The sequence below is a fragment of the Ursus arctos genome, unplaced genomic scaffold (assembly GCF_023065955.2).
Source record: "Ursus arctos isolate Adak ecotype North America unplaced genomic scaffold, UrsArc2.0 scaffold_34, whole genome shotgun sequence".
NCBI lineage: Eukaryota > Metazoa > Chordata > Mammalia > Carnivora > Ursidae > Ursus > Ursus arctos.
The window spans coordinates 14,567,975-14,579,304 of record NW_026623030.1 but is presented as its reverse complement, the minus strand read 5'-3'; the positions used below and the strand labels follow the sequence as shown (position 1 = coordinate 14,579,304).

Below are 11,330 nucleotides of genomic sequence, written 5' to 3'. Positions count from 1 at the left end.
TCCTCATCTGTAAAATGGGGGGGGGTCATGAGATGGCGCATCTCTCTGTGGGGAATGTGGTGAGGGTTAAATGGGGTCATGGAGGCGCTGGCACAGAGGGCTTCCCTCGGCCTTATACGCGTGTGCACTCATGGAGCACCTACTGTGTGCCAGGCGCCGTGCCCCGTGCCGGGGAGACGGTGGTGGACTGCCCCCCCAGGCAGCGACAGTTGCCCAGCCTCACCCTTGGACACTCCAATGTAATTGGTCTGGGTGAGGGGGCGCTGGGCTGCCTCGGTTGGTAGAGCATGTGACTCTTGATTTTGGGGGTGTGAGTTCGAGCCCGTGGAGATTATCTAAATAAATAAATAAATGGTCTGGGTGGAGCCCAGGAGTTACAACAAGACAAAACCCTCAGACAATCCCAGCGAGCATGTTGTGACTCCCCGCCAGGTAGGGTAGGGTCATCTTTTTACACATACGGAAATGCAAGACCAGAGAGGTGAGGCCATTTGCCCAACGCCACACAGCTAAGAAAGGGTGGAGCTGACACTGACTCAGGCAGTCTCCCCCCAGGGCCCAAACTACCTGAACCACCCCAAGAGGGTTCAAAACAATGTGCCTAGGGGCACCTGGGTAGTGCAGTCCTTGGGCGTCTGCCTTCAGCTCAGGGCGTGATCCTGGCTTTCCTGGATCGAGTCCCACATCGGGCTCCTCCGCTGGGAGCCTGCTTCTTCCTCTCCCACTCCCCCTGCTGTGTTCCCTCTCTCGCTGGCTGTCTCTCTGTCAAATAAATAAATAAATAATCTTAAAAAAAACCCAAAACCCTTCCATTTAAAAAAAAAAAAAAAAAACAAAACAACGTGCCTAGTGCAGAGCTCCTGGGGGGGACGTGAGTTCTGCCCCTCCTGCTCTTGCCTCGGACACGATCCCCAGCCAGCGAACACCCAGGCCATCGGGCTGATCAGAGAAAGGCAGGACACGTGGAAGAGGTCTCCCCAGCACCCGCGGACCCCCACCACACTTCCCCAGAAGGCCCCACTTCCACACTGAGCTGGGGGCTGTGTCTCCAGGTGGTTTTGCTCCCCCTCCCCCTCCGTCTATAGGGAGAGCGACAGCAGGCCTGGCCCAGGGACAGACTCCCAGCCTGGGGGCAGCTGTGTGGTTTTACAAGCCCTGGGACAGCGGGGGGCCTGTTCAGGCCCTGGCAGGTTCCCGGATCCCTGGGAACAGTGGAACGCCCCCATCCCCACCCTCCAGCCCAGTTCTGCCCCTTGCCTGGCCCCAGCCCACATGTGCCCCCAGCCCATCTCCCCTCCAAAGCTTACCTTCCCCTGCTGCCTGGCCAGATGTGTGCCCGCAGAAGGCCCTCCCAGTAACCCCATCAAAAATGTGGGAGCACACTGGAGGGGCTCTAAGCAGGAGTGGGGCCCTGCTCTCTCCTCGCCAAGAGCTTCATTCACTCATTCATTCATCCAAAAAGCTGTTGAGCTCGGTGGAGAAGTCGCTCTAGAATCAGCTGGTGGGGCTGGGATCCTGGCTCTGTGACCTCGGCAACTGACTTCCCCTCTGCGACACGGGGATAACAGCAGGTCCCTCTCCTCGGGGTTGGGAGCCTCAACGAGTAAATGCTGTTAAGTGCTTAGAGTAGTGTCTGGTGCGTCACAGGTGCTCGTTAGCTGCGAGCAATTATTGGTAGTATTGAGCCCAGGGGAGTGTGGGACAGAGTCTGGGTGGGGGCTGTCGGGGGGGGGGCAGGTGTCATCTAGTCTGGAAGCTAAAGGAGGTGGGGGAGTTCGCTGGACAAGGAGGGGTATGGAAGGGTGTCCTAGGCAGAGGGAATAGTAGCTGTTAAAGCTCAGAGGTGAAGGGGAGGGTGACTCCTGCTCTGGACTCAAACTACCTCCCGAGTCCCCACCCCCAGCAGTGCCCGGGGGACCCAGGCTATAACTAAGGCCACACGCTTCATGTCCTCCGGCGGGCCCAGCTGACAATTAATGGGGAGCCATTGACCAGGGAGCTGCTGATTGCCAAACTCATGCCTGCCGGCTCCCCAGGAATCTCTAACATCTGCTTCTGTCTTACCAGAGTTTTACTTGTTCCGTGGAAGCTTCATGCATACCCCAGCCATAGCCAATCACCTAGGATCCCGCGGGAGCTCAGAAACTAGGAGAGAGCCTGTCACACACAGAGAGGTTGAGTGATTTGGTCAAAGCCACACAGCACTCAGGCATCCATATTGGATTTTCCCTACATTCTTGGGCGGGGAGCCGGTCTGGGCTGAGAAAGGGAGGGCCCTTCCCCGCTGTGAGAGACAGAGGCCATTGTGTGTTATGAAACCCAAACACGGCCCCCTCTGAAGGGATGTGGGGTCAGCGGAGGAGAGGGGCTGGAGTGGGGGGATGGCCTCCCTGCCCCCGGGGATCCAGCACTGCTCCCAGCCCAGCCACATCTGGATTCCAGCTGGCAGCTGGGGGGGGGGGGGGAGGAGCAGTGGCTGCAGGAACTTGCCATCAAAGGCAAGGAAGAGCCTGGTGGGCGAGGAGACAAAGGCCAGGGCTGCCTACGACCCCACAAGGGTGCCGGGAGCATGGCATTGTCCGTGAGCCCCGTTCTAGTCCTCGGCCACTCTGCCAGCGGACAGGAGACTGAAACCTTGGCTGGGAGCTCCTCCACTGCTCATGTTTCCTGGAAAAGGAGCCGGGCGGCTCTCCTGCAGCCACAGTGCAGAGCAGAACTGCTAGGAAGCCAGGTCTGTGTGGCCTCAAGCCCAGGGCTGTGCGCAGCCTTGGGGGCAGGGGCTCCCACCCCGCGCTCCGTTCCGCCCTCGTTTCACAAATCATCTCATTTGGATTCATCTCATTCAGCTTCTCGGCCCTGCCTGATGTGTCTCCCCCAGAAAGCTGCTCCCCACCCCATGGAACAGCCCAGAAGAAATACCCCACCCCCACCCCCGCCAGCAGACTCATTCCCCCCTCAGAAAACCAGTGAGGCTCAGGCCAGAGTAAAGGTTTATTGTGCTGGTTTTGCTATATTTCAGCACCTAAAAAATTGTGCAGAGGTCGGGGGGGCCCAGATGGAGGGATGAGGAAGAGGACCCCCCCAGAGCCTCCCCAAATCAGGACGGAGCTCAGGCTCCCTTGTCAAAGGCTAAAGAATGCTGTGAGCGCAGGCTGCCAGACAACGCACATGAGCAAAGGGTCGGGGGCCAGGGCCCCCCTGCTCCAGGCTGGGTGTTAGAAACCCCCCCACCCCCTCAGACTCTGGAGTGGTGCCCCCTCACACACAGCCCCCCAGCTTCTGGGCGGCTTTGGAGGCCTGACAAGAAAGGTTCGATTCATTCACCCCACGCCCGTAGCAGTAACGGGATGAGACTTCGTCCCCAGGCAGAGATGGTGGGCAGAACTTGAGCGGGCCTGAGCCCCCAGACCCCACACCCCTAACCCCAGAGCAACCGCAAACGGGGGGGCACCTGCAGGAACATTTGGGGCAGTAATTTCCAGAGTGTGCTCTGCAAGATTTTATTCTGTAACTGTAAAAAAAAAAAAAAAAAGTGCTCTTTGGTTAAAAACAGCTTGAGCTAGGCCGAGCAAAACCAGATTCCACAGGGGGCCTTTCCTGGAGTATTTGCAGAACACTAGGGTGCTCTAAGAGTGGAGAGTGGGGGTGCAGGGAGCGGAGAGGCAGTGTTTCCTCAACTCACTGGCCCCCCAAACCCTTTTTCTGCAGAGAAGCTCAGGGAACGCAGCCTTGGACCCACTCCCTTAGGGGGCCATCATGATGGAGGCACGGGCCCCTCGGAAGCTTCCTGACTCCCCAGGCCCACTTCTGTGGTAACGCTGTCTGCTCTCACCCCGGGGGGCCTCGGCAGGTCCCGTTCGCCCTCGTCCCAAACTCCTAGTTACTCTTTTCTTCCCTAGCTCCGTGGAAAAGCGCCAAAGTTGTCCCCGTCACGGGGGACCTGTGGCATATGTTGGCCCAAATGATGGGGCTGATTTCGTGGGATGTAGTATCATGAATATAATGGGGATCCTTCCCATCCCCCTCTCCCCAGAGAAGCTATGTTTGGGACGCAGCCCTTTGGGGCCGCAGGGGCAAATGTTCCTGGAAGCCGGGGAGATTCCTGGGGTATGCTGGAGACCAGCGTCTCTGCCTGCAGCAGGGGGTGGCCTAGGAGGGGGTGTCGGGGAGCAGTCAGGGTCAAGGGCCTTTCCACAGCCATGGAGGTGACCAGTAGGAGTCCGACAGTCAGGGCCAGAGCCCCAGAGGCCTGTTAGACCTTGGGGACGACACTGCAAGCACAAGGGCTCTCGGGGGGACCAGCGGCTCCCCTGGCTTCCTGGGCTAACGAAGGAGCCGCTTCCAGCTCTCCTTGGCCTTGGCCTTGGCCGGCCTCCCGGGCCCCCTCCGCCAAGGCCAGGCACCCCTCCTCCGGCACCGCTGCTTTCTCCGCTGGGCTTGCACGTCCCTGGGCCTCCTGGTCCGCCTCCCGGCCGCCGCTCTCCTCTCCCTCCGACTTGCCCTCCATCCTGGCTCCGTCTCCGCTGCTCAGCGCAGCTCTGGCGGGGGACTTGAGGTTCTGGGTGGCGGCAAGGATGTCAGCCTGGAGCTGCTGGGAGGAATCCAGGGCCTCCTCGGGCCGGCCGTCGGGAGCCCGGTCGGGGACCTCGCTGAAGGCCCGGGGGCCCCCGGCCCGGTCACTCTGGTCCACGTACTTCTTCTCGGGGAAAGACGAGGGGTAGTAGGCCGAGGCCTTGTGCTTCTGGCGGGTGATGAGCGCGGCGCAGACAGTGAACATGAGCAGGAACGCCAGGGAGCCCACCACGGCGATGAGCATCACGTACTGGCGGAAGAAGTCCACGATCCCGTCCAGGAGGCTGGTGGGGGGCTTGGGGCCTGCCAGGGGCGTGGGCTGGGGCCCCACCGATGTGGGGCTCAGGGCCGGGGTCTGGGGCGGCGGGAGGCTTGGGGAGGAGGCCGATGAGCCCTCGGCCTCCCCGCTGCCCCCTGTGTCCTCTAGGAAGCCGGCCTGCAGGGGCGCAGAGTAGGCCACCGCGGGCACGGGCGCAGAGTAGGCCACCACGGGCAGGGTCCTGAAGAGCAGCAGCACGGACGCCGCCAGCCTGGGGACCACCGCCGACACCATCCTGGCCGAGACCTGCGGGGCAGCGAGGCCGGAGAGGGGTCAGGGTGGAGCTCCAGGGCCTCGGGGGACACGGGGCACCTTCCAGCATGCCACTCCCCTCGCCCGCCGTATGATGGACCCTGCTTGTTCAGACATGGGGTTCTTGCCTGCCCCTCCATGTCATCCTGAGACCCTGGAGGGACCGCCCCCCAGGGAGGCACCCCCCTCTTATGTACCTCTGCACCCTCAGGGTTTCCTACCATATCTGGTATACCATACGTGCTCGATAAATGCATCTTGACGGACTTGGCAGAATTAATAACAACTTACCCTTTCGTAGCCTATCACGTGCCAGATACTATTTTGAGTTTCTTACAAAGAATTTCATTGAACCCTGAGAACCACCCAATGGGGGTACTATTATTATCCCCAGGATCCAGGTATGGAAGCTGAGGCTCAGAGGAGTAAAGTCACTGGCAGGCAAGAGCTGGGGTTTGGAGCCAGGCCCGGAGAGGGAAACGGTCGGGTGGGCTGGGAGTCAGAAACGGAGCAACGGAGGGAGCTGACCCCTCCTCTGCTGGGGAATCCTATCCAGCAGCCCCCGGCCTCTCTGTGGTCCCGGAACCCTTCTCCGGGAGACTCACACGTTGTGAATCTTCCAGACTCCCTGAGCTCAGCAAAGGGCCTGGATGCCAGGAGCGTGGCTGGCTCTCACCTCAAGGCGCAAAGAAGGGCCTGGAGGCCCGGGGAGGGGGTGGGGGGGAACCCTCGTGCCTGAGACAAAGCTGCAGCCGAGTCCTATGGCCACCACTAAATGAGAACCAGATGAGCCCCACCCCTCCCCCTCCCCCCTGGAAGGCTGCTCCCGACATGAACCCCCAGACCCCATCTGGCCCAGACAGCCAGGCTGACTAATACATTCCGCATGGTCCAGGTTTCTGGAAGAGGCCAGCTCCTTAAACTCGGGCTCTCCCTGCCAGCCCTAGGGGGGCTGGGCCCTCAGACAAACCCAGGAGCCCCTTTCTGTGCCCCCTCGTGGGCTGTCCCCGAGAACCCCCTCCTGACCCGGGTGGGGCTCAAAGCACCAAGACAGAAAAGCCTTGGGATCCCCTGTCTGACACCCTCTCTCAGGCGACCGAGATGGGGGACAGGGGTCCGGAGGCGAGGGGCAGGCCCAAGGCCACAGAACGAGGTCCCGGGCTGGAGGGGGAGATCAGGTTCCCAACACTTGGATGCCCAGTCCTCCAGGCCTGCTCCCCAAAACGGCTGGCAGTCCCAGCCTCGCAGGTTACCATGGGGACTCGGGGAGGGAGGCAGTTATGATGTCGGGACGCTGAGTGGCTTCTTCCCACTGACCTGAAGCCTCCCGATTAAGTAGCACTAATGGAAATTAATCGTACTGACGTCAGTTTGGACAAACTGGCTCAGATGACCAGGAAAACCCAAAGGTAATTCCAGGACAGAAAAAGAGGCCGAGCTACTCAGAGGTTCGGTTTAAATGAGCAGATGATCCTGTGCTTTCATGGAGGGGGGGCCCCTGCCCCCTTGGCCGGGCTTCACCCCTAGCACAGCCCTAGAGCGCGACCCTAGAGTTCCAACGGAGAGTTCCACCGGAGAGTGCGACTCTGGGGGCCGGCGGGGGGGGGGGGGGGCTGGAGGTTCCCAGATGGACAGCGACTTGCACAAGGACACACAGAGGGTACCTGTCAGAGCTGGGGTTTGAACCTTCCTCTGTGTGACTCTGAGATCCACACGCTCACACCACACACGCGTGCACACACGCGTGCACACACACACACATCCATACCACACACCGTACACACACACACACACCCCCCGCACACTCTCGTGCGCCCCTGGAAGACACCAGGCGTCAGCTGGGACAGGGAGGGGGGGCTTCCCGGCACCCCACGTTGAACGTGTTAGCAAAGGTCCCCCCAGGCGGCCTTGGTCTTCGGGGTCGTCGTCCACTGGTCGCCTCCCTGCCTGCTGCAAGTCAAGCCCGGGAGACCTTCCGTGGTGGCAGCCGAGGCTTCTCCCCACACAGGGCAGCCATGAGCGGGCGCAGGGGGCTCCACGGGGTCCGGCTCCGCGGGCTGACCCCTCCGGGCCTCGCTGTCCCCGTCTGAAATCAGGGGTCGGCGGGGAAGTGGTCGCAGAGCCACGTGGGCCGGGGGAGACGACGCGCAGAAAGCGTCTGGCACAGGGTAGCTGCGCACCCAGGAAGGGCCCAGGCTCGCGAGCAGCCCCATTTCCACCCCAGCGGAGCCCAGGACGAGCCCCGTCTTCCCACCGGGCGGGTGGATGGTTAGCTCCACCCGGCGTGTGGACTGGCTCAGCCCCCCGGCTCGGGAAGTGACCAAGCCTGCACCCTGTGGAGTGACATCTCAGCTCTGGCCACCCAGGAATCCAGGGCACAGGCATGTGTGTGCGCACAGACGCACGCACACACACAGACGCACGCACACACGCACAGAGACACAGACACGCATGTACACACAGGCACACACAGACACGCACACACGCACACACACGCAGAGACACAGACATGCATGTTCACACATGCACAGAGACACAGACACGCATGTACACACAGGCACACACAGACACACAGACACGCGCGCGCACACACGCACACACACGCAGAGACACAGACACGCATGCTCACACACGCACAGAGACACAGACACGCATGTACACACAGACACACACACAGACACACACGCGCGCACACACGCACACACACACAGAGACACAGACACGCATGCTCACACAAGCACAGAGACACAGACACACATGTACATACACAGGCACACATAGAAACATGCACACACAGACACATGCGCACACAGACACACGCACGGACACACACACATGTACACACAGGCACACACAGACACGCACACACAGAGACACACACACATGCACACAGAGACATAGTTGCACACACACACACACACAGATACACACAGAGACAGACAGACACACATACACACACACGCGACAACGAGCTGGACAGAGGGAAGGGCCCCCTTCTCCCCGGAGCCTTGGGGTCAGGGACAGAGGGTAAGGAAAGAGGCCACACAAACGATCACTGGCTCTTAGAGGCTGAGACCCCCAACTCTCAGGTCCCCCACACCCCTCAACCCGGCTTCCTGGGAAAGGTGCAGGCAAAGCGTGGGGGACCCCTCCGGGCTTCAATGGCTGTGTGGCCCTGCATGAGGAGCCCCCGCCCTCTCTGGGCCTCAGTTTCCCCTCTGTACAGTGGGCACGCTGGCCCGGACAGCCCCGAAGCGATCAGTGTGTCCATCAGCTGTCCCCACCTCCTTCTGAGAGAGTCAGCCTGGCTTCCCGGGCCCTGACGTTTTCCAGGGCTCAGAGGGAGCTGGGGTCAGGCCCACCCCTCTCATTTTAGCCAAGAGGAAACTCAGGCCCGAGACTGGGAATGGCCAGTCCGGGGTCCCACCACCAGGGGAACAGAGCCGGAATACCCCAGGGGAAGTCACCGCCCAGCTCCGTGTCCTGGGGTCGGGCACGTCACCTCCTTGAGCCTCGGCTTCCACATCTGTGCAGTGGGGCTAAGGGCCACTCCCTGGACGATGGTCAGGACAAGAATCAGCTGTGCCAGATGAGGAGGCCGTACCAATTACAGGCACCACGTGATTGCATGGGACCCCCGGCTTGGAGGAGGGCCTCCCTCTGGAGCCCAGCTCACTCGGGTCTGTGGCTTTAAAGGTGGTGATGGCCCCTCCAGAGTCCAGGAATAGGCAGATGATGCAAATCTACCCTAGGGCCTAGAGACCTGAGGCTGAGGGAGCCGCTGCCCCACCCCCACCCAGAGACTGGTGGCCGGAGGGGGAGGGGCAGCCCACGAAAACCTGGCTTCAATTAGTGGCTTTTGGGGGAGGAGGGTCTGGCTGAAGCGCTACCCCTCCTGCCCCGGGGCAGCCAAGGACAGGGACTCGGGCCCCTTGGAAGGGAGGCCAGGAGAGGGAAGGGGAGTCCTGAGGCTCAAAATATACACCCGCACATAGCAGCAGCAGCATGGACACACAATACACGGACACACAACACAGACACACTAACCTGTTTCACAACACACACACATACACACACACACAACAACAGGGACACACAAGGCCCAGACACCCCAGAAAGTCTGCACAGCCACCAGCATGGATACAGAGGACAGACAACAGACCCACAACAGGCTGACTCTCTGGCCACGAGAGCGCAGACACAATCTCCTGACACACTTGGCCCCCACAGACCACAGACAGGGCAACGCGGGCCACACGACCCTCCCGCGGACCCTGGGCCAACCACCCTGGTGCCCACTTTTCGAGAGCACATCCCCTCCGGTTAGGCCACAGCTGCACACACGCACAGGGCCGGCCCCGCACGCGGGACACGGAGAAGGTGCACACACATTCCGCCGCCCGAACCCTCAGCACGGATCCCAAGCGCGCACACGCGGCACCATCCTGTGCTCCGACGGCGCAGGAACTCCGAGACGCCCCCCAAAGTGCTTGCGCCGGCCGCCAGGCCCTAAACCCCAAGCGCCGCAGGCTCCCCGGACGGAGGGCCCGCCGCGACTCACCCGTCCGTCCGCACGCAGGCCGGGCTGCTCCCGCCAGGTGGAGCGATGGGGAGTGCCAGCTGCCGCTGCTCGGGGCTGACGCCGCCGCCCACCCTCCTGCCTCCGCCTCCCGCCCGGCCGCCGCGGGGCCAGCTTGATTCCATTAAGAGGGTTTGGGGTGGGGACAGGGGAGGGGCGGGGCTGCGCTCGGCCACACACACAGGATCCCCCCTGCTCCCCGCTCCCACTCCCGCAGGCGCCCCTCCAGCTCTGGGGAACGCCAGATGGGACACTTCCTCCCCGACCCTGGGTCCCCAGCGCTGGCCCGGGCAGACAGACAGACAGACAGACAGACAGACGGAGCTGTCCTGCCCTGCCCCAGAACAGCGAGCTGGGGCCTGCCTCCTTTCCGAAGGGGACAACGAGGTCAGGGAGGTTCAGGGGCCCTTGGAAGTGAGCAGGGAAGTCCCCCGGCCCCGGTTCCAGCTGTGACTCAGGTTTTCCAGAGGCTGGGGTGCAGGGTGAGAGCAGAGTGTGTTTCAGGGAGAGCATGAGCTCAGGCCAGCCGGAGGGTCCGGGCCTGCTGAAGGGAACGGCGCTCTGGCACCCACTGTCTGGCCCTGGCCGGGCTCTTCCCTTGTCGGGGCCTCAGTTTGCTTATTTGCCAGGGTGGGCAGGAAGCTTTCTGGGCTCCCTCTGGCTCTGACACTTTAACATCCGTGGCTTAATGGGACCTCAAATGGAGTAGCCAGAGAAGGAGTGGGGGGGGGGCATTTCATAGGTGGGCAAAGTGAGGCAGGGTGCAGTCAAGTGGCTCAAACGGGAAACTGAGGCAAGTCAGTAGTAGCCACTGGAACTGGGATCTCTGGCTGCCCTGAGGACTCCAGTGGGTCAGCGGCCCTTTGCATTCATTCATTCACATGCCCATTCATTCATTCATTCATTCAGCGAATGCTTAATAAACACCTGTGGTGTGCCAATCAGGTTTCAGAGGCAAATCAGACACAACCCAGCCCCCGAGGAGCTCACGCAGATGTAAATTACTTTTCTTACAAAACAGAAAGGGGTCAGTGGCAGGAGAGCGGTCAGGCCAACGGCTAAGGGAATCCCAGAGCCAGCAGAGGTCCTCTGAGAGCAGGAGGCAGGGAAGTTATCCTGGAGGACGTGGCTTGTGAGCGAGCAGAGTCTGAACAGGAGACTCGGGAGAGGCATCCCAGGCAGAAGGACCGGCGTGGATAAAGGCAGAGGGGCCGGAATGCTGTCCTCTAATTATATGAGGCTGGAGCATAGGTGGACAGAAGGGAGGAGCAGGTAATGAGGGTGGGAGTCAGCAAGAGCCAGGCTAAAGTGTCAGAATGTCACTCATCCACCAGGCAGTAGGGAGCCACAGAAGGTATGGGGCAGGGGGCAGTGCATGAATCCACAGTTCCTGCCCACCTTTAGGAACCAGGACTCCAGATGACTGTCATTCCTTCCAATGGTCCCAGCAACCTCTACTCACCTTCAAAAACAGGGGGAGGGGACAGTTGTTTGTTTGGAAAATAAAACCAGAGAAGTTCCCATTTTCTCTCGGGATCACCCCCAAATCCTGCATCCTCAAGGGAACGGACGCACACGCCCTCCCCCCAGGTGCGAGATGCTACCCAC

The 11,330-nt window shown here is 61.1% G+C and overlaps 1 protein-coding gene across 2 annotated transcripts; it reads right to left on the bottom strand.

The window, feature by feature from the left end:
- Nucleotides 1–2,979: 2,979 nt before the first annotated feature.
- Nucleotides 2,980–10,250, bottom strand: TMEM119 (transmembrane protein 119). 2 transcript variants are annotated; one of them, XM_026515051.4, is made up of 2 exons: nt 9,705–10,250; nt 2,980–5,137 (listed from the first exon to the last, which is right to left on the bottom strand). In XM_026515051.4, exons 1-2 carry the CDS (start codon nt 10,233–10,235, stop codon nt 4,253–4,255), a joined length of 1,416 nt encoding a protein of 471 aa, XP_026370836.2. In that variant the 5' UTR covers nt 10,236–10,250; the 3' UTR covers nt 2,980–4,252. The 2 variants fall into 2 exon arrangements, with proteins under 2 accessions (XP_026370836.2, XP_057162062.1); XM_057306079.1 differs by lacking the exon at nt 9,705–10,250 and adding an exon at nt 8,646–8,876.
- Between the last annotated feature and the right edge of the window lie 1,080 nt (nt 10,251–11,330).